Source organism: Lepidochelys kempii, chromosome 5 (assembly GCF_965140265.1).
Source record: "Lepidochelys kempii isolate rLepKem1 chromosome 5, rLepKem1.hap2, whole genome shotgun sequence".
Lineage (NCBI taxonomy): Eukaryota > Metazoa > Chordata > Testudines > Cheloniidae > Lepidochelys > Lepidochelys kempii.
The window spans coordinates 62,421,647-62,449,108 of NC_133260.1; the positions used below are offsets into that span (position 1 = coordinate 62,421,647).

At 39.7% G+C, this 27,462-nt stretch overlaps 1 protein-coding gene across 9 annotated transcripts in view; it reads left to right on the forward strand.

The window, feature by feature from the left end:
- Nucleotides 1-27,462, forward strand: part of CAST (calpastatin) — a 114,093-nt gene that overhangs the window by 39,700 nt on the left and 46,931 nt on the right. For 4 of the 9 annotated variants that reach the window (XM_073344560.1, XM_073344563.1, XM_073344565.1 and 1 more), the window contains exons 4-5: nt 21,869-21,928; nt 24,811-24,876. In XM_073344560.1, the coding sequence (XP_073200661.1) occupies nt 21,869-21,928; nt 24,811-24,876 (126 nt within the window). Of the gene's footprint in view, nt 1-1,069; nt 1,236-6,727; nt 6,879-21,868; nt 21,929-24,810; nt 24,877-27,462 lie in introns of those variants that run through there. The other 5 variants (XM_073344564.1, XM_073344567.1, XM_073344566.1 and 2 more) reach the window with 5 other exon arrangements.

The window sequence follows — 27,462 nt, forward strand, 5'->3', positions numbered from 1 at the left end:
CACAACTTGCAAGAATTTGATTTTATAAACTGATATGAAATTAAAAAGTAAGTTACTGTTTTTATCCTTGTATCCTGATATCTTTCTGTGATAATACCTTTTTAGACTACCAAATGGGTATACAGCAGATGGATTTATTATACTTACATTTATGGTCACAACAAAATCAGAGCACAGGGATATTATACAGTGACAATGTGTGGTTATAATCAAATAGTATTTCAGATAACTGCTGTGTGGCTGAGGAACAGGAGTAGCCAGTCAGATTTGGAATTTTGCATAACTGATGCATGGCTTGTTTCAGAATTATTATACAGTCATTATGTCTCTGATTTGCTGCTGACTGCTAGTCCATATGCCCAAAGTACACATGGCCCCATCATCTTCTCAGCTTTTCCTCTCCCTTACTGCCCCCAGTTCTCTCTTTTCCTACTTTCACTTCTACCTGATTAAGACAACTCAGTTCAGTTGAGTCCTGTCCTGTGCTCTAATTTAACCACCTCCTGTCTCTCAGTTGGAATTATTTAAAAGTCTTGCCTCCTAAGTACCTCCCTCCTCACCTCAGCTGTCCACAATAACAGTAGTTGCTATTTATTAATTAAGGTGAATTGGACTGTATTGGATTCCTCCAGTCAACACTGGAAACCATAGCAGTAGATAGGACTAGGAGCTGTAGAAACCATAGCAGTAGATAGGACTAGGAGCTGTGCAGAGATGCAGACATTGATTTAAGAAAGAAAAAGGGGTACTTAGTATTAAAGTACCTTTAAAGTATAAAGTACAGTGGGCTCAAATCATTCCTGATGCAACTTGACTGACTTCAATAGAGTTGCATAGAAATCAGGGATGAGTTTTACCTACTGTCATTGTTTATGGTAAACCAATGAGACACAAACATTCATATTTCTACAGGCAGTATTTTCTTTTTTCACTTTGGATTAGTTATTTTAGCTGTGAGAAATCTTTACAGAGAGAGCTGCCTTTTACACGCTAAAAACCCCACACCCAACAACAAACTAGTAGAGAGGTGGAGCAACTGAGTCTGGTGGGTGGAGGAGCCTCCTATGCCGTGTTTAGAACTGGCTGTGTCATCCTCAAGTGAAAAAGGGGGTTGGCCAGGACTTCATTACAACTGAAACCAAGGGCAGGACTGTATGCTGAAACAAAAACAGTTCTGTCATAAGGATCTTGTGCTACAATTAACTAGAAGTTAGACTATAAACCAACTGTACAAAGTGAGTACTGTTTTCTGACTTGCTTTTCTATCTTCTTTTCTCTGCTTTAGGCTAATTACATGATCTGGTTTCTTCTTTTCTCCTAGCAGTGCTCTGAACGAGCTGCTGACCTCTTAGGCTTATGAGATGTTCCTTTTATCTGCGCTGGAGCATTCCCAAACAGGCTGAGTGCACAGTGACTCAGTTCTAAAACTGTCTACTGTGTCCACAGTGCTCAGAGCTAACAGGGGGACAGAGACTTTCCGGATAGCAAGGCTGTTTTTACTCTATATGTGTTTCTGAGTATTTGTTTTGGGGACAGAGTTGCAAAATATACGGTTTATGAGACATAAGCTAAATCGTAAAGGAGGCAGGGAAGGGCAGGGGATTTCATCAACGTCCAAGTTGCTTTAGGTTCAGCTTCTATGTTCCTAGTAACCACAGACATAGTTTGACTTCTTTATTTGGTGGAGGCAACTCCAATCAGGCCAATGGGCCGGGGGGGTGGAGGGGGAATTTTGTGCCTGCCTGAGGCTTTCAGTTTAGGGAGGCACACCTCTCCCTACCCTCTCCAAACTACGCCCATGCTAGGAACTTAAAGTGCCTTTGTGTCAGAAGCCCATATTTTTTGACGCATGAATGCAAAGTTTAATGTAGTTGTTAAATGTACCAAATATTGCATAGTCAGGGCATGGTGATCTGTACAAAAGTATGTTTTTGTTTGAAGGATGTTTAGGTATTGATATCCATAACAACACACAAGTATTCAGAATAAGTCCATGCTTGACACATGCAGAAGAAACAGAAGCACAGTCATTAAATTGTTTATTATTGTTTCCATAGTAATACAGATGAGATTTATTGTGTAGAATTTGTATGGGTTATACCTAATATTTCTTAGGAATTTTTCATTATATTCATTGTAAATAAAACCACTGATTCATTACCATAAATTCTTTTACTTGGTTTAAAACTCAAAATAAAAAGGATTAATTGAGAAAACAGGCTCCTGCCCCATGTGAGGTTTTCCAGTGGCTGTGTTATACCCACTTCTCCTTTATCTACTTTGAAAGAGTGAAAACAAGTTTACCTAGCACAGAGGTGCTTGAGGGTGAATTTAATCAGCTTTGTTCTACGGTGTTATTGCTTAAGAACTCTACTTTTTCATCATATTTTTGTGGGTAGGGGAGGAAACTTCTTTGTTATAAAAATTACTGGCTTCTCAGCCTTTCTTCTAGATAAAATTAGGATTTGCTTTCTAAACTGAAATATTTCATGCCATCTATCCATAACATAGATATTTGATATTTTAAAGATGAAGTTAATCCCTGTGCAGAGGACCAGTTGAAGGCCTATTGCACTGCTGTGCGACTTAAGTGCATATGCTGGCCATCTGTATCAGGTTAAATTTCACCATTAGATCATATTGGCTTGTACTGTAGCTCTGCATATGAAAGGATACTGTCAACCTGAAATCTAGTCAAAGTTGTAAAAATAGCTTCAGGTACCACACCTGCCCCTTACTCCCCATGTCAATTTGTATGGTCTTGAGATCACATTTTCCTCTTTGTGTAAATGGGTTTTCTCTTTCCTCTTGCTGTGTTAAAGACGTACACAAATAACACAGGAAGCTGGGTAACATGCCTCACTCCTGCCTGGGCACCCCCTCCCCAATCCTGTGGGGCTCAGCATGGGCTCACCAGTCCACCCACACAAAGTTAATTGCAGGACTGGGGCTTAACTGACTATGTGGAGAAGAGTGAAATGACTTTACACAAAGGTGCTGTCTAATGCACAAATAAGTTGAAAAATATAGAGAAATATTTTTCTCTAGCAGTGTTAGGGGTTACTCATAAATATCCCAGCTAAAACATTTTCAGGCAGAAGAGTGTTTTCTTTATTCCTAAAGTAGATGGTTTCTCTTTTCTTCAGTAATATGCAAACTGAGGTGTATCTAAGGTGGTATCAGTTGTCCTGTAGCCAGTTGATACAAAACATCACTGTGACGGGTTGGATCAAAGAAACCCCCTTGGAGATGCCAACCGATGTGCCAAGACTACTTCTGCCCCTGCTTTCCGTGCCAGCTTGGGACTCCAGCACTCTGTCTTGTTGAGCCAGACATGCCAGTCTGCTCCAACACAGACTAAGAAGGTGGTGAAACACTGGAATGCGTTACCTAAGGAGGTGGTAGAATCTCCTTCCTTAGAGGTTTTTAAGGTCAGGCTTGACAAAGCCCTGGCTGGGATGATTTAACTGGGAATTGGTCCTGCTTCGAGCAGGGGGTTGGACTAGATGACCTTCTGGGGTCCCTTCCAACCCTGATATTCTATGATTCTATGAGACCCAGGGTCTGAACCATGTGCTCCAAAGCTGCAGACTTAACTGAAAGCAACTTAGGAAGTGTTCCTGTCTTTAACACTCAGATGCCCAACTCCCAATGGGGTCCACACCCCAAATAAATCTGTTTTACCGTGTATAAAGCTTATACAGGCAAAACTCATAAATTGTTCACTCTCTATAACACTGATAGAGAGCTATGTTCAGCTGCCCCCCCCTCCGGTATTAATACATACTCTGGGTTAATTAATAAGTAAAAAGTGATTTTTTTCCATACAGAAAGTAGGACTTAAGTGGATCCAAGTAACAGCAGACAGAACAAAGTGAATTACCAAGTAAAATAAAATAGAACATGCAAGTCTATGTCTAATACAGTATGAAACTGAATACAGATAAAATCTTACCCTCAGAGATGTTTCAGTAAGTTTCTTTCACAGACTGGACGCCTTCCTAGCCTGGGCACAGTCCTTCCCCTGGTACAGCCCTTGTTCCAGCTCAGGTGGTGGCTAGGAGATTTCTCATGATGGCCGCTCCCTTTGTTCTGTTCCACCCCCTTATGTGGTTTTGGCACAAGGTGGGAATCCTTTGTCTCGTGTCCATTTCCCCCACCGCCATGGAAAAGCACCAGGTTTAAGATGGATTTCAGTACTAGGTGACATGGTCACATTTCCTGTGAGACTCCAAGCCTTCATTCCTCCCAGCCTGACTCACTGGAAGGCCTGCCTGCAAACAGAGCCATCCACAGTCAATTGTCCTGGCTGATGGGAGCCATCAAGATTCCCAACCACCATTAATGACTCACACTTTGCATAATTACAATAGGCCCTCAGAGTTATTTTTCATATTTTTACTTTCAGATACAAGAGTGATACATTTATACAAATAGGATGACCACACTCAGTAGATTATAAACTTTTTAATGATTCCTTACAAGAAACCTTTTGCATGAAGCATATTCCAGTTACATTATATTCACACACATTAGCATATTTTTATAAAATCATATAGAGTGCAATGTCACAATCACCATTTAGTCACAAACACTTAGCTGTGAAGAAGCATCATTCTCCATGTTAGATATGACCTGGAGTTAGAAATCCTTTATCTCTAGCCCCAGTGCAGATGGCCTTAAGGATGAACCATCTCGCCGTGAGATTTCTCCATAACTAGATCTTCATTGTGGAGAAGCTATTGCAGAACTCTAAAGGTCAGTTGAAATGAACTCCAAGTATTTGGCCAATTTTACTTTGAAAATTTTCTTCATAAACAAATTCGCTATTTTTGAAAAAATGATATCGGGGACAAGGTCCCAGAGTGGAGAGGGGGACACAGAAAGCAAGAGTGCTAATTCCATGGCATCATCTTAATGTATACCACCTCTTTCAGGTGGGCTTTGTTGCTGGGAAGATAGAAAAAGGGATGGAGTTTGGGGGAATAAATGATCCACAGTGTCCTTACTTCACCTTTCTCAAAAAGCATGGGATTTTTTTCATGTAAATTAGTGTTGAATCTGACCCTGTCCATGATACCCTACCTGTGCTCAGAAACTATTCCTGAGCTGGAGGAAAGTGGCCACAAGGGGGCCTCTGACAGTGATGTTTTTGCGGGACATGTATTGCTAGGAGGAGCAAAGAGTAAATGTGATGTAAATGTACACATAATCCTGTGCCTCTGCAAATCCCTGAAGATCTGAGTTTGAGGCAACTCCCTGCTGCTTCTGCAGGGGATACTGCATGTTTCTCCCTCCCTCCCCTGGTGGATGAATGCCTTAAAAATACGGCTAGTGGAAACCCTGCAATTTCAAATCCCTGGTAGGAAGAAGGCTGTATCAGGCATGATAGGGTCCTAAGAATATACAGATCTTAAATGTCAGTGTTGTATTGGATTCCAAAGGTGGTGTAGACTGGTAGATTGTGTGCTCTGGAGGAATGAACATGGGTTTGGCAGTCAGGAGATCCTGAGCTCTGCTACTGACTTGCTGTGTGACTTTATTTGAGGATAATAACAGACTTTGCAGAGTGTTGTGAGGATTAATGTAATGAATGTTTGTTATACCAATAAAATAAAAACCAGCAGGATCTTATTAAAGGGGAAAAGGCAAAATGCCACATTTATTGTGAATACAGAAAGAATCGTAGTAAGCAGTTAGTTATAGCTATAACATTCCATTCAATTTCATATTTATTCACACATTCATTCATACACACACACACAGGTTCTGCAAGGTTGTTATCATAGTTACCAGCCTTAGAGTTGCTCGTGCCAAGCCACTGGCCAGGTGGCCTGTCATGAGGAAGGAGCAGGGCCTTGTCAGATGCTCATCTGATGCTCCTGGAAGTTGGTTTGCAGAATCAGACCCCAAAGTTCTCAGTCTATGGGAATTGCTTCATCATGCTGTTGCTGAATCAATCAGTAGATGGCACATTCCTGACGGCTCTATGTTGTTCTTCGGTTCTCCCATCCTTGAGGCTGTTGGGTGGATTCCAGTCTGCCCTCTGAGGGTCCTCTGGGGGTCCTCTGGTTGTTTCTACTTGACGCCTTCTTCGACCGATGGACACTGGATTCTTAGGCTGGTATCTCCCTGATCATTCAGTTATTGTCCACACCAAGCATCCATCCACATACATCCTCTATCTCTATTTTAACCACAATTGTTAACAAAGCGAGATAAATACAACAAAAGGGTGGGAAGTCTCTGCGTGCTGTTTCTGTTGTTACAGAGTATTGCTTTGAGAACAGACTCTGCCTTAGGATGTACTAACACAATTAGCAGCTTGTAAGTTTCACACAGAGAGGGAGAGAAACAGTAAAAATAAGAGACCAAAAACCAAGAGATCTCTTAATTAGTAATACCCTGGAATTTAAACTATGGGGAATTAAACTCATTTGTGATTTTAATACAGAACTTCTTTATAAACATGTTGGATCATATTAAAGTGTGTTGAGCATGTGGAGTGCTATATAAATTGGCTGTGTATCATTAGAACGAAGGTGATTATTTTTTAATAATTTTCTATTGGAAATGCTTTGAACTGATATTCTTGACCCCGTCATCTTATAAAAACATACATAGAAACATATGAGCTATTCTGTGATTTTAAAAATGTCTCTTGCTAACAGTAATTCATAGTCAGTTTTTTTGGAAGTGCTAGTCATTATTTCTTCTCCTTCTTTAGGTACTTTTGCAATATAAATATTAAAGTCCACAACCAGGTTCGATTCCATTGTGTTAGGTGATGTACAAGCATAAAAAATACAGTTTCTCTGCCCCAAAGAGCTTACAATCTACAATACAAGATGTAATAGATGGATGAGAGAACAAGCAAGGTAGGTTGGGTTGAGGCAAACAGGATAACAATATAATGTGCATAATTCTTAGTCGGTCAGTAGTAGTGATTATATTTGACTTATGTGTTTACATGAGACAAATAATGTACTTGTGTACATATGTACAGTGTTAATGCACACATTAAATATTTTATAGCATAATTTAAATAAAACATTAAATGTAAGACTTAATTTTGAACTGACAAAAGCATCAAAAAACAGAACTCTTGTCTACTGCTGGGTTTTGTACCCATTCCTCAGAAGCTTCTAGTGCTGGCCGCTGCTGAGACTAGTTACTGAATTAGATAAACAGTTGGTCTGATCAGGTATGGCAATTCCTGTGTTCCAGGACATCATTTGTAAAGTTTTAAAGCATGACTCCAAAGAAGCACTTCTAATAATAATGAATGATGTTAGGACTGTGCTAATGATACCATGTCTAATCACAGTTGTTGCTAATACAGTTACTGTAGAAGTGGCAAAAGTAGCTTCCTTTTCTCGCTTTATTTTGTTGGCTATTTTTCTCTTTAAATTCTGTGCAGATAACCATGGCTTCTGAAGCCTTGCTGATTTTTCTTCTTTGGTAGCAGATGTCTTTGTCACATAGCACATGAGCAGTTCCTGTTACCTCAGTGGTAACATCCTCCTGCCCCACTTTGAGTCAGAGTATCTCTGCTGATTCTTGTGAACACCAACTGACCGTTCTGAATTTTGCCAGATTTGCTAGAAATGTTGGAAATTACTTCTCTTAGAACCTAAATCTTAAGGTGTCTAGTTATGTGTGCAGTTTTATTCTGTTGGGCTTTCTTGTGGCTTTTACAGACTGCCCAAATCTTTCTGTAATACAGTATTTTTGTTCCATGTCTCCTTGAGAAATGTTACAGACTTTTTGTACTAATCCTTAGCAGTGTTCCAGATTAAGTGACACAAACCCAACTGATTGTGGCATTTTAAGATGATGCATGATGGCCACCCACACTTATTTCCTGAAAGTAAATTCTTTTTCCCGTTTGCAATTCATTGATGCAGAAAGCACTTTGAAATATTTTGATGTTGTTAACTATCATTTCTGTAATATTTTTTATAAATAAAGTAAGTATTTAGCTACTTCTTATCAGGGTGGATTTGATTTAAATCATCAGTCAGGAAGACTTGATTTAATCATGGTTTTCTACATAAAAGTGCATTCTTGTTGGTTGTTATAATCTTAATACGTATTCTTCGCAACTCGGAGATAGATGTAGGTTTCATTTTTAGAAAGTACACACTATACATTTTTAAACAGTGATTTGTTTTGAAAACTTTTCAGATTAGTTTTACAGCTACATCAGAAAATGAATGATTGTTTAGTTATTTCATTTACCAAAGTTAATTGAAGCAGATATTTATGAAGTCATTGGGAGGTGAACTATCTCCAATTCAACAGGTTAATCATTAATATTTGCCATGCTGTATTAGGAGGAGAACATCACCAGACCGACATTTTTTACTTAACTGAAAAAACAACATTAAGTATTCTGGATTTTTTTCTTCAACAGCAAACATATAACATTTTAACAAAACAAGCATATGTCTCGTGCTTCTCACATTTATCTCCAGACTTCTTCTCCTTGTCCAGATCTATTCCACCCCCAACAATTTTTTATTCGTTGAACTTTTTGAAACTTTGCACTTTTAGAGAGAGGTAAGGGGTTGAGTCTGTACACAAATTTGCGGAGGGACAGTAGGGTTGAGGTCTGTTTATTTTTCACCTCTATATATTATTTAAAAACATTTTTGCTGTTAACAAGCGTGTTACCTCTGGAGACGTAAATCCACAGTTTGAGAACTGCAAAACTAGGCATCTCTGATGGTATCTTCTAGACTGAGCACTGAGTCCCATTGGGTAGATAGAAAGATTAACCTAAATAATCTATACAGAGACCCCTGGAACCTCATAAGATTGGGTCCCTAATCCCAGAACTATTGGAACTCATTTACAAAACTTTTCTTAAACATTACATGAATATATTGTCTCATATTATAGAATTAGAATTTATAATCCCTATTCCATGATAAGATATCTTGAGCTATAATGTATCTTAATTAAAACTATCTTTAGATAGTTTTTTCCCTCAAAAATCCGATTTAAATTAAAAAAATCCGATTTTTAATTTTTTTAAAGAAGATCATTGATTTTTATTCATCCTGCTTCTTAAGCAGCACACAGTGATGTTCCAGGGTAATCTCTGACTTTTTTGCTATTGCATGAATTAGAATTGCTTTACTGTAGATAAACCAGATATTTCCAATACTTGCAGGTGTAAGATGTTAATTGAAGCTGGACTTCAGTTGAAAAAAAGTTGAAAATATGACTGTGTATGTTTAGAGTTGCTTTGATATTGAGGGTTATTTGCAGGTATTCCGTAACTATTATTATTGTTACAGATTTCTACAGCTGTTTTTGCTGTGGCAGCTAGCGTAGCTATTACAATTATTACAAAGAATAAAACACAAAGCAAGACATAACAGAACTGTTACCCAATAGCTTGTCCAAATAAATGTCTTGCATTGTATCCTGAAGATGTTCAGACTTAGGCTCTTAGGGGAGAGCATAAAAAGAAATGATCTATGTGATAACTCCATTGAAGTCAAGGGAATTATAGAGGGATGACTCAACACTTTTAAAATGTGCTTTGACTCTGAGTACTTCCTGTGGATTGAGCCTAAGAAGTAACACATTGATCAGCATGCTTTGTGGCCACACACAACTTGAGACTTTTTTACATCACTGTTCATGAAAATGACAAGAAAAAAGGAAATCTAAGTAATAATTTGAATGAAATGCACAAAGAATTAAATTTGAAAATGAAATATGTTGTAAACTTTCAACAGGACAAAAGAAACCTTTTGCAATTAAACAATGCAAATGGAATTTGGTACTGAAAAATGGTCTCTTGGAGAATTGGATCTATGATGCAATTTTATTTTTAACTCTACTTCAAGCACTTAGTGGAAATGAAGTGGTTTACAGGCATGTATTCATAAACTGAGAGTAGAGGATGAAGTTCACATCAGGCACATGCTGGCTTGCTTTCCAGACCACTTCCAGAGTACTTTCAGTAATCACAATGCAGTTTTAAGCAGGAGCTGTCTTCATACAGAAGAGGTGTAGGGTGAGCGGTACTAAAACTTTCTATACGACTGATGTTTTGGTTTAGGTCTGAGTTGAACATATTTCAAAGAAACAAACAAACAAAAAAACCCTTTCCTCTGTTTTTAATTTAAACCAGGACTGTGGATAGGGTGCCAACTTTCTGATTGCACAAAACTGAACATCCCTGCCCCACCCCTTCCCGAGATACCGCCCCCTCACTCACTCCATCCCCCGTCCCTCTGTGGCTTGCTTTCCCCCACCCTCCCTCACTTTCACTGGACTAGGTCAGGGGGTTAGGGTGCGGGAGGGGTTGAGGGCTCCGGCTGGGGGTGTGGGCTCCAGGGTAGAGCCAGAAATGAGAGGTTCAGAGTGCGGGCAGAGGGGTTGGGTGTGGGCTCTGGGGTGGGGCTGGGGATGAGGGGTTTGCGGTGTGGGAAGTGGCTCAGCACTGAGGCAGGGGATTGGAGTGTAGACTCAGGGCTGGGGCAGGGGATTGGTGTGCGGGCTCAAGGAGGGAGTTAGGGTGCAGGAGGAGTCTCTGACCTGGGCCAGGGGGTTCAGGGTGCAGGCTCCAGCTGGGCAGTGCTTATCTCAGATGGCTCCCAGTTGGTGGTGCAGCAGGGCTAAGGCAGGTTCCCTGTCTGCCCTAGCTCTGCGCAGCTCCCAGAAGTGGCTGGCATGTCCAACTCCTAGTGCAGGGGTGGCCAGGTGGCTCAGCGTGATGTGCGTTGCCCACACCCACAGGCGCCACCCCCGCAGCTCCTATTGGCCGTGGTTTCTGGCCAAAGGGAGCTGCAGAGCCGGTGCCCGGGGCGGGAGCAGCTCACAGAGCTTCTCTGATCGCCCCTGCACCCAGGGGCCGCAGGACATGCCTGCCGCTTCCAGGAGCTGCGCGAAGCCAGGGCAGGCAGGGAGCCTGCCTTAGCCCCGCTGCACTGCCGACAGACTTCTAACAGCCTGGTCAGTGGTGCTGACCAGAGAGTCCAGGGTCCCTCTTCGACTGGGTATTCCAGTCGCAAACCGGACGCCTGGCAACCCTAGCTGTGGAAATGTGGTTGCTCTAAGGAAGATCACACTAATACAGATCAGTAAGGCTTTTCATATTTATGTACCTTGTATCTCCTGTGATTGTTTAGCAAAAAGATTAGAAAGTCATTTAAGTGCAATAAGCTAAATTCACAGGTTAGTTGGTGTAACTTCCTTCCAACATCCTGGGGATACAAATGTATACCAGGTTAGGCACACGGTGCATTTATACATTATCTTTTGAATTTTGTCCCCTGAATCCAAGGGAGCATAAAGGAGTAATCCAAAATACAAAAAGGAGTAAGTAAAAAGATGTTAAAATAGGTTTCCTCTATTTTAATATAAAACTGCATTTGAAGCCTTGGTTTCTAAATTATGCCTGGTTACTCTACCTTATACCTACCTATTTTATGTTGAAATTGTACCTCATTCCATATTATCTCTATATTTGACTGAATATTGTTTAAAATAAACATACCAAAAAACCTTGTTTCAAAATCCAAATGGTCAGAATTTTAAAGGAGGTAAATTACACTGATTTAAGCTCTGGGGCTTTATGTAATTGGTTCAAAACCAGGATTTTAAAATAAAACAAAATAAATGCAACCTTTGTGACCGTTTTAAGATCTAAAATCTAAAATCTTCAAATGAAATGTCAGGAACACTACTTCACCAGTGGCACAAAACCTAGCCTTGGTAGGACATGAGAGAGATGTTTAAAATCCCATCATTCTATTAATCAGCTTGCTTGTTTTTCCCCACTTGAAATCAGTCACGTTTTATCAAGTGATACCTCACAAACCACAGATGAATAAAAATTATTGTTTTGTACCATCTTAATGCTGAGCGTCTCTGCTTTCATGTGATACAGTGTTAATCTTTAACTATTGCAGAACTTCTATTGGCTGCTAAAATAATGAAATGTAATATTTTATTAAAATTATAGTCCAAATGTAAGAAATCAAGAGAGAGAAATGATATAATTCTGATTGCTATGGTCTGATATGTTATCGCATAACAGGGTTGGAAGAACTTTAGCAGTACCTTAAAAATGCTTTATGGACCAGTGATCTTTTCCAAGCCTTGATCCTGGACAGAGGTCAGAAAGGAGAAAAAAAATCAATCTCAAACTACTGCTTCCAAATAAATTATGTTTTATCTCGAGCAGCCTTAACATCGTTAAATCATTTAAAATCAAATAATACTAAGTGAGGTACTCAAGTTACTCAAGAAATTCCTAGTACTCTTTATCAACAGATAATGACATACCTATTTTACACCCTTAAATATCTTTATCAATCTCTTGTTCACGTAGAAATGTTTACTTGCCTTGTTTACTTCCTTTATAATTTTTAGTATCTTGGAATGTAGACTGATGTCAGTTAGTTGTCGCATTCACACTGCCCATAGACATCAGTTAGTATTTCTCTGTCTCTTTTGTCATCCCCTACAGCTGCCTGACTTGAATCACTGTTGCTTTTATAGGTCCATATCATATGATTGAAAAATTGGGACCTTCTTGAATAGCCAGCTTATTCCTGTGGCTCTTCTACTGAAGTGTATTTCATGGTCTGTTTTTCCGTAATATAGCTCTTACTCATTATAGAATTATAGAATATCAGGGTTGGAAGGGACCTCAGGAGGTCATCTAGCCCAACCCCCTGCTCAAAGCAGGACCAATCCCCAATTTTTGCCCCGGATCCCTAAATGGCCCCCTCAAGGATTGAACTCACAACCCTGGGTTTAGCAGGCCAATGCTCAAACCACTGAGCTATCCCTCCCCCCCCAAATGCACTCTGTCTGCTCAGTTACTGCACAAAGATCATTCCTCTTTCTCTATAGTTCTAGATTCATTCTTGTATTTTGAAACCCACTTAGAAAGTATTATGCAAATATATCCTGTTTTTACTTTTGCTCCTGGTATCCATTTGTGATTTCCGACAGACACACAAACTTATTTAAAATACCTGATGAAATGTACTTTGATTTCAGTTTTCCTTAGAATTGAATATTTTTAGAAGCAGGTTTTTCCATCTGTTATTTTTAAGGTGGTTTTTGAATAAAATAATGTGTTTTTTGGGAAAAAGCAGTATGTCTTACAGAAAAGCTTTTATAAAAGAAGGAATATACTGGTTATTATAACCTACTGCATAAATATACAACTCATCCAAAATACTTTACATGCTAAAAAATAAGAACAACATACAAAAAGAAGAGTTCAAACTATTGTAAAGATGTAATATCCTAAAAAAAAGCTAATTCTTTACAAACATCTGTTTTAATGTTCATATTTGTTCAAACTCCAGTGCCTGATGCAAAACACTTTTCAATTCAGAGTTCCCATTTGTGGAACAGAGACCAAATAATTTAATGTTGTCATTTCAGAGTAAAAGCTTTCATAATGCAGCTGTTCTTACAGATCTCACCTTATTATATGTCTAAATTATTATTTGTTTATTTAGCAGTATTTACATGTGAAATACTGTAATTCAGATCATTTTAAATTCTTGTTTAACCACTTTTCTAAAAGAATAACCTAGATTTGCATTGACAGGAAATAGTAACATTTATTAACAAGTACAACCTTAGACTCCAGTGCTGGAAAGATTACTGTGTGTGCTTTACTTTATGCACCGTAGTTCCATTAACTTCAGTGGGGTTATTCATAGTGTGTAAAGATGAACACAAGTGTAAATCTTTGCAGGATGGGCCTTAAAGTTTGTTCTCGGGCTCAGACCGAAATCTGTGCACCCACAAAATCAGACTTAATTTACTGTGTTGGCCAAAAACTCTTTGAATTACATGAGAGATCTAGACTCAGTGGAAGTTCTGTGTGTGTGTGTGTACAGTATATGAGAGAGCATGTCAGAATTAGGCCTTATCTGTTTTTATTCGCCAATAAAAAGGCTAGAATAAGAAAAAGAATATGCTAGATCTCACTTAGCGAAACATTACCATATTGAAAGGATACCTATTGCAAAAACCGTTCTTTGTGATGTGAATATTGCAGGAAAGGGAAGTTTTTAATCTTGGCCTTGTCGTGGCAATGCCCACAGATTCTTCTTCAAGCTCAGTCCTGCACAGATTCTTGATCATGCAGGACTAGTAACCATAGTGGTCTTTATCTGCTTGGCATGATTCACTACAGATAACCTCAATATTTGAATTTTTGATGCTCAGAACAGAGTAAGAGCATGAACCTAATATGTGCACAACACCGTATTTGCATTTGTTTATAATATCATGCATGTAATACATGTAGTATAGTATGGGTTAGTTAGCCAGATGGAATATCTACTCCTAACTAGTGCTCACAACTAGGAGTGGAATTTGCTGATTAGACATTTTTGTCCTTTCGGTTTTATCCTCCTGTTGGGCTCCACCTGGTGTTCTTAGTGCATACTACTCCTTTGGATTTTTCATCCTCTCTTGTTACAAGAGAATACTGTAGTCTCAATGCAACTTCAATTCTGGACTTAGTTGAATTACATATTGGAGTTGTTTACTATAATAAACCACAGCCCACTGCAGATTGAACTATAACTACCATATTCATAGATTCATAGATATTAAGGTCAAAAGGGACCATTATGATCATTTAGTCTGACCTCTTGCACAATGCGGGCCACAGAATCTCACCCATCCACTCCTGCAATAAACCTCTCACCATATTTAGTTCATTCTTCACATTCTTGATTGTAAGCTCTGGTCTCAAAAAAACAAACAAGTTTCTGATTTTCTTAGTGCCTGCAGGGGATTCAGTTTATTTAAAAAATATTTTTCTTGTGAACTCTTCCAAGTTGTGGAAGGTTTAAGGAATTCTTTATGAATAATTATATGGGTACATTGATGATTTTCTCACAAGGAGGTCTTCTGTTTATTAGTTGAGCTAATAATGAATGTTTATGTAGAATTATAAACACAGGAAATATGTCTAGGATACATTTTTATATGAAGATTCAAAATCTAATTTCTATTAAGGAATTTTCCCAGAAAGGTCATGATTTAGCAAACTTAGCCTGTTCCACAAAGCAATTTAAGTACTTGCTTAACTTTAAACACATGCTTAAGTCCCATTGATTTTAATGGGACATAAGCACATACTTAAGTGCTTTGCTAAATTGGGGCCAGAATTCGTTTCATGGTATGATTTTAGCAGAAGTCCACTAAGGTTTCTGCAGAAAACCAGCAGTTAGTAATAAAGAGACTAACTTTTGCCTCCAGTGATTTTTACAGTTTTCTAGGATTATCTCCCCAGTAATCAGCAGGACAAATAAAAAGATTTGTTTTTAACATACAAGGTTTGTAAAGTCAAACAGAGATAATAGGTGCTGGCCTTATGCTCTTGCAGGCTTTTTTGTTTTTGTTTTGTTTGGTTGGTTCTTTTAGTGATACACGCCTGACTGTAACTTTAATTCAAATGGAACTGTTAGAAAAAAAAATCATGTTGATGATTCCGACATAGTACCTGACTGAAACCGCCCCCACCCCCCACAATGGTAAGCAGTCTTTAAGCCAGAAGTATATTATAGTTACTTTTTTTTTTCATTTACATAATCTTCAGGTACTTAGTCTGAAATTTCTGAATCTTCTATGCTATCACTTTCTGTTTTTGAGTATTTAACCATGTACAGACTTCCCCATAGTTCAGTAATTTAATTGTGAAATAGATGGGCATGTATTTCAGAAAACTTAGTTTCGTACTTCAGAAAACTTAGTTTCGTACAGTTTAAGGCCAGAAGGGACTATTAGAGCATCTAGTATGACCTCCTGTGTATCACATTTCACCCAGATACCCCTATCTTAAGCCAAATGATTTTAGTTAGACTAAAGTATTTCAATTCTTAGGAGTTTGTTACAGGGATGGAAGATATGTTCACATGATCCCAACCTATAAGCTACACCCAATGCTCCAGAGAAAGGTTTTAAAAAAAACAACCCCAAACAAACCCAAGTTCCCTGTCAGTCTAACCTGGAGGAAAATTCCTTCCAGATCCCTAGTTTGGTGAGCAGGACGCTGGACATATAAGAAAGACACACCAGCCATATATCTAGAAAGAGGATTCTCTGGACCAACTCAGAACACTGGTCCACCCTATCCAGTGTCCTGTCGCCAGCTGTGACCAACATCTGGTGCTTCAGAGAAAGGTGAAGAAGAAAACAGCCACTCACCCCCACAGAATATATCCCGCCCATTGTGCACTGCAGGGGGAAGAATTCTTCCTGACCCCTGCGGGTGATTGGCTGAAGACCTGAAGCATGAAATAAGATTTATAGTCACTGTTTTAATGAAGAGCTGCAGGTTTTAGAAGTATGTTGAGGGCAGTACAGTCTATCGTGGTCTCCCCATGGCTCATGAAGGAAGGGAATGAACTGGGGATTCAGATTCATGGATTCTAAAGCCGGAAGGAACCATCACAACTATCCAGCCCAACCCCCACCACACACAAGCCACAGACTTTCTCCCTGAAGATGGATTGAAGCATATCTTTTAGAAAGAGATCTAATCTCATTTTAAAGACTCCAAGCAATGGCTAGTCCACCACCTCCCCACTTAAGCTGTCCCAATGTTTAATTATCCTCACTGCTAGGAAATTGCATCTTATTTGAAGGTTGAATTTATCTAAGTTCAGCTTTTAGCTATTGGATCTTGTTATAACTTTGTCAGCAAGGCTGGACACTGCCCCATCCTACCCCTCTCCCCAACCATCCCTACCAAAACACACATTCAGATATCCGTCTGTAAGTACCTATACACAGTGATCAAAACACCTCCAACTTCTCAATGTTTAACTGAATAAGTTGAGCTCCTTAAAACCTCACATCAAAAGACTTCTTTTCTAGCCTGTGGATTATTATTGTGGTCCTCCTTTTAACTCTCTCTGCTATTTCCACATCCTTCTTGAAGTGTGCATACCAGAGCTGGACACTGTATTCTGGTAGTGGTCTTACCAATGCTGTGTACACAGTGGCAAGATCACTTGCCTAGTGTTCTCTGAACTTGTATGTATTCACTCATTAACTAATTTGTCTTAGTTTTAAGAGAGGCATAATTTTCCTACACTGTTTTTAAAATGTATTGGAATGACATGTTAGTTGTTAATATACAAGAACCGCAGTGACAGTGTGAGACTGGATTAATCCTGAATTGTTTCCAAGACTAATAAATCAAAATTTGTTATATTTGTAATCCATATGATTACATAGGGCTACATCTGCTTTGTGGCTGATTTTGGGGAGGGAACCACACTAGCAATTAAGAGAACCCGATGAGCGAGTGCTCCAGGTTCATGGCACTTCATTCAGATTTCAACCCCTGCATATCTACATTGCCAGTGTGCCACATTTTTTACAGCTTTTGAACAAATTTGGGGCCAAATTTGTGTCGTGGTTACGTATGTGCAGCTCCCCATTGACATAACTGAAGTCAGTTGGAATTGTGTGTGTGTGTGTGTGTGTGTGTGTGTATAAAAGCGCATAGTGTTAAGTAAGCATTAACTTTTTTGTGGAATCCCCATAGGATTATGGAGGGGATAATGCTGTGTGGGGCAGCTGTCTCTGGGTCCGATTCTTGGCCCTTCTCACCCACTGAAAGGTTTCCTCGAGTCCAGGGAAGGCGAGATGGAGCTGGCTGGGGTGATCACCCAGGTTTTCATCTCCTCCATCCATTCAGGTGGAATGAAAAATTTAGCTCATAGCATTTTGTACCTTCAAAACATAATTCAGATATTAACTAACTGATCAACCAATTAACCTTCACAATAGCCTTGGAAGTGGATTTGTTGTCCCCATATTACAGACAGATGAGGTTAAATAACATGCCTGAGGCCACACAGTGAGCCTATGACAGAGCCCCAGGTAGGAAGAAGTAGCAACATCTTTACCAGAAGTACTACCAGGCCAATTTTGCCCTCATAATACAACCATAACTGAAATCCCTAAAATCAGTGGGATTGCCTGGATGTACGTGAAGGCAAACTACACTCTATAATAAGCCCTTGGAGCACAGTTTGTTTTGCCTGCTTCTGAACATTTATCTTTTAGTTGTGGTAATACTGAAATAACAATATTGTTCTGAAGCAAATACAATCTCAGTTTTGTGTTGACCATATATGTTTGACTATGTAATATTTTTTAATGTTTGATACAGGACAACAAGAGCTCATTATTCTCATACTATAACTGGGTGTGCCTCCAAACATGTTAAAGCCTCTCCAAGTTCTATTTAAGCCATGAATCAGTCAGCTATTGTACTAGTTACTAGGCAACATTTTAATGTTTATCTCCAATCCTGACATGCATTCCTGTGTCGCATCAGAGGACAAAACTTGATCTGTTCTGTACGTTTAGACTGTGGTAAATGGAGAATACAGTTTTTTTTATAGCAACATGGTGTTGGGTAGTAGACATGGACATACACACCACCATCAAGAACAGTAAAATAAAACCATCCAAAATTGCCTCACATTAAACAGCCAACTTGTTTTGTAGGTGGTCTAGCAGATACCAAACAAGCATGACACTTCTACATATTTATTTATTAACATGCTTTTTTTTTGCTCACTGATAAGGGGGCCAGATTGTGCCAGGTCCTTGTGTGATACAAGGATTGGGAGGACAAAAAATCTCCCTCCACTGCCTTGTAATACCCATTCAAGGAAAGTGCCTGAGGCAGCTGAAGTCCTTGAACTCTGGGGACCACAGGTGGGACTCTCCTTCAGTGCATCTCAGGGTACACTATGGCCCAGAAGGAGTAGGAAGACAGTGATAGCACTGTCCTACCCCCTCCCTGCTGTCCCGTAGAGCAAGTCAGCTGCACCAGGGGAACAACCTGTTCTTAAGGCCACCAAGGGAGTGAATAGCTAGTGGTTCCACATAATTGTTGACCCACCAAGACCAAAGCCAATCCTTTCTCAGACTTTTCTCCTTGAAGAATTAACCCCTTCATCTGTCATTATTTAATAACAGACATTCACAACACTAAGTGAAACTGTTCTATGAGGTGTTTTGACAAGAGATGGAGACAATAACTGTTGTTTGGCATAGTCACATTAAATAGACTGCCTTCGGTAAAAGCACTTGATGAATACATTGTCTGCTGTTAGCACAAATTACAATGTTGTGTGCACACATAGTGCTTATTGCATATACTGTATTTCAGCTACTCTGTCAGTGTATTGTAAGTGAGAAAAAGGTGACTCAGAAGAAGTGTGATGATGATATGTATGTAGCATTATGTGTTTGGGGGTGGTGTGCTCATCTGTGTTAGCATGAGTCTTTACTACATCACAGTGAGGGCGACTACTCTGAGAAGGAGTGGCACAGATACTTGTTAGTCATGTAGCAAGAATTTAGGTGACTTTATATGTGTAATCTGTTTCTGCCTAAGGGTATCGTGTTGTAGAACAAGATATAGAGACCTCATCCACTGGAGTTTATCTGTTACCTGAGGTAGATAAAAGAGGTTGTCAAAAAGAATATTTGTTTCAACCCTTCATGTAGACGTCTTTATAGATTATGGTGCATTTTGTTTTCAGAATGTGCTTTTACTTTTTCATTTTTGTATTGCATCCACTCTGGAGAGAAAAATGGACTTGTTTACATACAGTATGCAGAACACTTCTGTAGTTAGAGGGTCAGTTATATGTTGTATCCCAAGTACCTTTGGAGAAAGTATTGCCTTAATTAAAGTGACATTATTGCCTTAATTAAAGTGACACTATTCATTTGTTTTATTTCTGCTGGAAATGTATTTACCTGCAAAGTTTACACGTAATATCTAAGAATCCTATACTTATTCAGTTTGTTTACTTTGTGCACTGTGATGACACTTTGTGTTTTAAACAGTTTCACTGTTTATCTTGTACAGTTTTTCCTCTTTCAGTGTGGGTCTTTTATACAGCAGACCAGGGAGATAAAAATGTCTTTTAAAAATAGAAAAATATGACTAAATCCAGCGTGATAGGGCATGGCTGCCACATAGTGCACTCTGCTGGTTGAGTGGGGCACTACCAGCCCTCAGTTTCCTTTCCTGTCTCCTTATCTCTTCATACACTAGTCTGTGCTGGAGATGTGATTTAGCCCTCCAGCTGACCCACAAACATAACTCCTTTCAGGATAGCAAAAGTCAAAGTAAAAATCCCCCAAAAGAGGAAGGTTCTTCAGCCTTTCAGGGATTTCTCTTCAGGCCACCCTTTGGGCTACCTTTGATTAGTCTTTCTAGCTCTGGGATAGAGTACACGGCCTCCCAGGCCGGTTTCCCTGGAGTACCATTCTCTGCCGCTGCTGGGGTTCTGTTCCGTGTATCTTTCCCTGCTTTAGTATACAGCACTGAGCTCCCAGGCTAGTTCACCTGGAGTACCTGGCCTCCTGCTTGCAGTTCCGCTCCCAGACTGATATCTCTCAGCCATTTTATATAAGGTCCAGGTGTCCATTAAACTATCACCTGACCCTCCTTAGTCCTGCCACCTCAAGCTAGGAAGCAGGGAATTAATCACAGCTTGGGTGTGGCTTAAAGAGGTCAATCACCCAGTGACACACCCAAATTGGCAGGAGGGATCTGAACTGAAACTTTTGGTCGCTCTTTTTTTAAAAGCAATTTTTAAAATTGTGTATGTCCTTTCAAATTCCTTTAGTTTTGTCCTGTCTTTTTCTGTGATGGAAAATTTGGGCTCTGGGAGATTTTGGAAGTGCTTAATGGGACGCATTGACTAACCTTAAATTTTTTCTTCCTTTTTTGAAAGCCTCTTAGGAGAAAAGAGGTAAATGAGGAAAGTGACATTGCCACTGTGTTTATGTGAACTATATGGTGAAGTGCAAGGTCCTACATTTAGGAACAAAGAGTTTAGATCACATTCCCCAGTTGGGGACTGTACTCTGTAAAGCAGTTCACGATAAAGTTTAGAGTCTTGGTGGATAACCAACTGAACATGAGCTCCTAGGACAATGCTGTGGCTAAGATGGCGAATGTAATTGTTGTTTGTATAAACAGAGGAATATTAAATAGGAATAGGGAGGTGGTATTACCTCCATATGCAACATTTTTGAGACAATTACTGAAATACTAATTCCATTTACAGAAGCTGAAGGTAGATAAATTCAGGCTAAAAATAAGGCACAGTTTTTAAACAATGAGGTTGATTTAACCATTGGAACAACTTATGAAGGGATTGGTGCCTTCTACATGACTTGAAGTCTTCAAATCAAGACTGGATATCTTTCTGAAAAAAATATGCAAAATATGCTGTAGCTCAACTACAAGATATGGGCTTGATTTAGGAACCAGTTCATGAAATTCTGTGGCATGTGTTACATTGGAGGTTAGGCTAGAAAATCATAATGATCCCTTCTGGCCTTAAAAATGTATGAAGCTTAGAGTATATATTAAATGTTATTTTTGGCAACCTAATAAATCCAAGAGGATGAATGTCTTTGAGCAAGCACATTAAAATATGTAAGAATCCTGTTCTTAGTATATACATTTAAATATCCATAGATGTTTCAGTATTGGAGAGCAGGCATCTTATATATTCCAATATTCAATTAGAAATCTGCTTTCAGCATACTTAAGAGAAGAGGCTGTTTCTACAGTATACCTTTGGAACGCTACCTACTCACAGAGAAGCAGAGTAGGAGTATGTTTTCCAGTGTGGCAGAGAATCAGAATAAAAGTGATCGGCCTAATCTCCAATCCTCAACCTGAATTGTAACTTGAATTCTAACAAACCTATATACTTGCATGATACAAACATCTGTATTAATAATTGTCTTAACATTTTAAGTGAAGGTGAAATCGTTTTGAAGTAATGTTTTGATTTTTTTTTTCCAGACACAGCCCCCTTCTACTGTTGCAACAAAAGCATCGGATATGAAGCCCACTGAAACAAAGGTATGAAGTCCTAAGGAATGAATCTTTGCGATTTGTGAGTCAGAAGACCTGGATTTTACTTCAGACTCTGTCACTGACTCATTATATGATCTTGACGAAGTCACTTTTCTGTACCTTAGTTTCCACATCTGCAAAATAGGGATAAAGACACTTGTCCTCTTATGCAAAACACTTTGAGAACTGTGGATTAAATTGATACTAATACAGCATTTTAGCTTATTCGTAACCTCTGAGTTAGGCACATAGGCCCTGATCCTGCAAACCCTTAATTACAGGTGTAACTTTATTTATGTGACTAGTTCCATGTGAATAGTCCCAAAGAAGAATTTGGGCCTTAGTTAGTCAGTGTGAAATCACATGTTCTCAATAATGATACCCTCGTTCCTCTCTGCTACCTTCCTTCCTGATCCTGATTCGGAGTTTTTCGTCACTATCGTAATATAAAAAATATTATATGATGTTTTCCCTCCTCTCTGCCTATCTGTACATTCTTGCTCAGGATAAAAATATTGAAACTGACAAAAATCCTGCACTCAAGAATAGGGATCTTGCTCATTTCAATACCGTGTCAGCTTTCTGAACCAGATCAGGTAGGGAACAATGCAGTAGTACAAGATATGGATTTTTCTAATGTTATACATATGGTGAACCTAATGCCAGACTGGTAGGTCTAAGTTTGATCATGTCACTTTGAGGTTGAAGTCCACTGTCAGCCTGTTTATGTTTGTTAGCATTATAGGAGAATGCATTTCAACAGTCTAATTTAGTCTGTAGTCTGATTTAGCAAGTGAAGCTCATTTACCAAACTTGTACAAAAAACAGTAAAAGTTAAAATTTTCAAAGCTGTAGCACCTTTACAATCACCAACCACTTGAATGTCAAAATATTTCTTGGTAAAAAAGCAACTTTCTCCTTCTTTTCCTTTGTACCACTTCTGCCAATTCAAACAGTGCTATGCTGTAATTCCTCAAGGGTGTTTGTCAGTCAGCTCTTTTAACAGTCGTAGCTACAATGGATGCCAAAATATCTAATTTATAAATCTTAATCTCCACACACAGTCCACAAGACCTAGCTACTAAACTCCTGACAATAAACCGGACAGTTATTAAACCATTGTCGAATCCTGCATGATCATTGCTGCTCATAAATTTAGAGATTCGTTGTTTGTCAGTCACTAATTTAAGATGTTTCCTGATGATGATAGATTAATTATGAACCTGCATCAAAGAGCAAATTCACGCCTAACATGCTCTTTCCGTGTGGCATTATCTACATGATGGCAACCATCTGGCCATCTATTAATAGACAAAGTAGTCGCTTCTCTATTAATAGACTCAGAATAAGCATGCCTGCAGGAAAAAACAGCTACAGTAGCAGGGTGTAAATCCCTGCCCTGCAACATTTGGGGACTCTTGAGCATAGAGTCCTGCAGGAATTTACTGGCCTATCTTTACAAAGGGAGAAGTGGAACTACCTTACCTTGCCCTTTAATAGCTCATGTATAATTCATATTTCCTCCTTGAAGGGGAATTGGGGCACCCAGAGGAACTTCCTTGGAAGGAAACAGAGTTGCTAAGGAGTAGGGCGCCTTGAGTGTCAAATGTCATTTCCTCTTCTTGTGCGGACCCCATTCCCAGTGACCCACTTCTCATTCGTTCCCTGTGCCCTTGCCTCTGCTCCTCAGAGACCTATTTCCCATTTCGATTCCATTCTACCTCTTCCCTTGCCCCCAATCAGTAAAGACCCATTCCTGCTCCCTTTTTGCCGTCAAGAATGAATGTCAGTCCCCCTTCCCCAAAAAGTATAATCAGCTTTTCCCTGTGCAAGTGGGAGCCACTGTAGCTGTGGCAGGGATAAGGATTTGTGCTTCATGGGGTTACCATGATGTGTGAAGTTCAAGGCCTTGTGTGGAGGTGGCTGGTTGGTTCATTGAAATGGAGTGGGGAGAAAGAGAGCAGTGTGGGTATTGTGGAGGGATGAGGTGAGCATGGTGGGTGGTGCATGTGCTGCTAGGGGGATGGGCAGAGCTTAGGAAGGGGGACCGTTTTAATCTCGGGTCCTACTTGGAATTCACATTTGGGGACCCAACATGAATCTTTATACCTTTGATCAGTAGAAACCCAGCTGCCAATAGTATAAGCCTGAAGAGGGGACACTATGAAGGGGTATAAACTGTTAGATAAACACAAACAGATAAGAAGACCTGTCCTCCAGATCCTGAAAAGCCTTTCTACGTCTTCAAGTGTAGCTGTTTTGAAATGTAACTTCTGTGTTGAATGACAAACAAAGCTAGTCTCCAATTATGATTCGTCTCCCCCTTCCTCCCAGATTGTGTACATCTCCCTGTTCCTTCACTTTGCCTGTCCACCTCTCTGATGAACTCTGAAAGCAGGATCCTGATATGTTTCTTTATTACCTGCTCATAAGGTCTAAACAGGGTGAAAGAGCTGAAGTAGCATTTGTAAACAAAAATACATCTGGCTGTAGATTTTATTTCCTAAATCAAACTATTATACATCTGATGCCATTTGTACTGTGAACAATTCTGTTTAATGTTAATTTTAAAAAATATATTAACCCTCCCCCCTAGATTTTAAAACATAAACCATCCAGTAAGTGTACAATCAAATTCCAATAAAGGACTACTTGCGCTATAAGAAAATTGTCACCTATGGTTACTAATAACAATATTGGTAAAGTGAGCAGCACAGAGGTTTGAATTTAACTCTCAGTAACAGATATGTCTTGCAGTTTCAGTACAGCTGTTTTCATGTACAAACATAAATGGTAGTGAAATACTTTATCTCATTTTTCCTGTAAATCTCTCTACGTTTCTTGGGAAATGCGTTTTAAAAAAACCTGAATTTGTACTTTAATACTAGGCTACTTCAAGCCATAGCCAGACCAGTGGACAGCAGTCTCACAGCAGGAAGAGACACAAAGTTCAGGTGATGCACAAATGACTATGTCTCTGTCTGCAGTCACAGCAGCAGCATGTTTTCACCACTTAATCACTTGCACCATGAGGCATGAGCTAATAATCTTAAAATTCAGTCTTTCATTTGTCATGCTTATTCCCATTTATGGGCCCAACACACCTTGGAGATCAATCATCAAAAACAAATTCTAGTTCCTCAAACCTTCACATCTGTTGCATTTCCTTATTGCTCCAACTGTCAACTAAAGGCAGCTAACGGCAAAAATCTGTTTGATTGATAATGTAATAATGTTAGAACAAAATTTCTAGCTTCATCTCTGCACAAACACACATAATTTTCTTGAACCAGAAGACCTGGAAGATTAGGATACTTGCTTCGATAACTGATTTACTTGACTGATGGTGTTAAGTGTGTGTGTGTATTAGAATATGTATATGTGTTTGCACGCATGCATACATACATATGGTAGGTACATACAGTGTACCCTCTCCATAATGCCCTTCATAATAGTGAACCTTTGGCTATAATGAACCTGGTCCCTGGATCCCAGCCCAGGGCCATGATGGGGGCTGACAGCTCCTCCGGCCACGGCAGCTGTTCAAGGTGTCAGCCCTGGCCCAGTGGCAGGGCTCTTGAACCCCGGGCTATAACAAACAAATGGCTTGGATCCCCAGGGGGTTCGTTATAGCGAGGATATACTGTAGTGTGTAAATGCATGCATACAGACTGTGAATGTATTTGAGAAACAAAACTTCTTGATCCGTTTTAAAGTACATGGAAAGTCTAGAACAGTGGTTCTCAGACTAGGGCCGCCACTTGTTCAGGGAAAGCCCTTGGCGGGCCGGGCTGGTTTGTTTACCTGCCACATCCACAGGTTCAGCCAATTGTGGCTCCCACTGGCTGCGGTTCGCCATTCCAGGCCAATGGGGGCTGTGGGAAGCAGCATAGGCCGAGGGATGTGCTGGCCGCCCTTCCTGCAGCCCCCATTGGCCTGGAGCGGCGAACCGCAGCCAGTGGGAGCCGCAATCAGCCGAACCTGCAGATGCAGCAGGTAAACAAACTGGCCCAGCCCACCAGGGGCTTTCCCTGAACAAGTGGCATCCTAGTTTGAGAACCACTGTTCTAGAAAGTATCAATATGTTTAAAATATATGGTCTATGAGGGGAAGTGATTTATTTTCAGTGTGGAGTACAGGAAATTTCACTCCTACCTCCAGAGTATTCCCTGTTTCTGGGATTTGTATTATTATTTACGGAATACATTATGGTGTGGCGCTATATACCTTAATCTGCGGCTTCAACATCTTTGTGTCGCTTGCACCCGTGCATGCATGTGCACATGCACACACAACCTCAGAATTTCACACGTAAATTTATTGTGGATCTGTGCATGGGTTTAGTATACATGTTTTTTCTTAATTGTTGCATATTGAGTAATGAACTGTTCAGTAAACTTCACGGTGGGGTCAACTAATCCGTGTAAAAGCTAAACACATCTAAATAGTAGTTTAGACTGCCTCTCAAATGAAAGAAAAATGCTTGCAAAATTACAGTAGACAAATTGCATGCTTCAATAATAGTCTAGTGGTTATATCCATTATTTTATTGTAAATGTGATTCTATTGTAGGTGACTATAAAAATATGGGTCCTTATTAGTTTGTTTCTGACTCTAAATGTGCCTACCTTCCAAGTAAAAATGCGTTTTCTAACTGATGGCCTGAAGTTCAACTTAGGATCTAAAAGTCAACTTTCCGTATGGTAACTGGAGCCTGGCTTTCACTTAATGATCATGCAGCTAAAACTTACGAAGAATGCTGTTGATGATACATGAGCCACTGAAATCTCCAGCTAACTCTCCAATAGCTATGTTAACTATGGAGTACAGTAAAAAACCTAAAATTAATAATAATTAAAAAGTCAGGCCATGTCTACACTGCAATGTTTTGCCACATCGCTGTATTGCTCAGGGGCATGATATGTTACGGACATAGCTGTGCTGGCAGAAGCCCCAAGGGTAAATGCTGTTACACTGGCAAAACTGCACTTTTACCGATATAGCTCAGGCTGGTCTATGCTAGAAAATTAGATCCACCTAGCTTCGTTGCTCTGGGGCGTGAAAAATACACACCACTGCACAACATAGTATGATGACCTAAGTCCCTGCGGAGATGATAGTAGATTGATGGAAGAATTTATCCGTTGACGTAGCTACTGCCTCTCGGGGAGCTGGATTTTCTCCCATCACTGTAGTAAGTTTCTGTGTTTTAGTGGTTCAAGTGTAGACATAGCCTTATTTTGCTTGGGGAGAAGAATAAGCTATGCCAGCAAAAGCACAGCTATGTTAGTATAGCTATGTCCACACTGGGAGTGCTTTGCCAGGATAGTATACCAGTATAACTATACTGACATGGTCTCAATAAAGTAAGCAGATATGACTTAGAACAGGAGTGGGCAAACTTTTTGGCCTGAGGGCCACATCTGGGTATGGAAATTGTATGGCAGGCTATGAATGCTCACAAGATTGGGGATTGAGGTGTGTGAGGGGGTGAGGGCTTCAGCTGGGGGTGTGGGCTCTGGAGTGGGGCCAAAATGAGG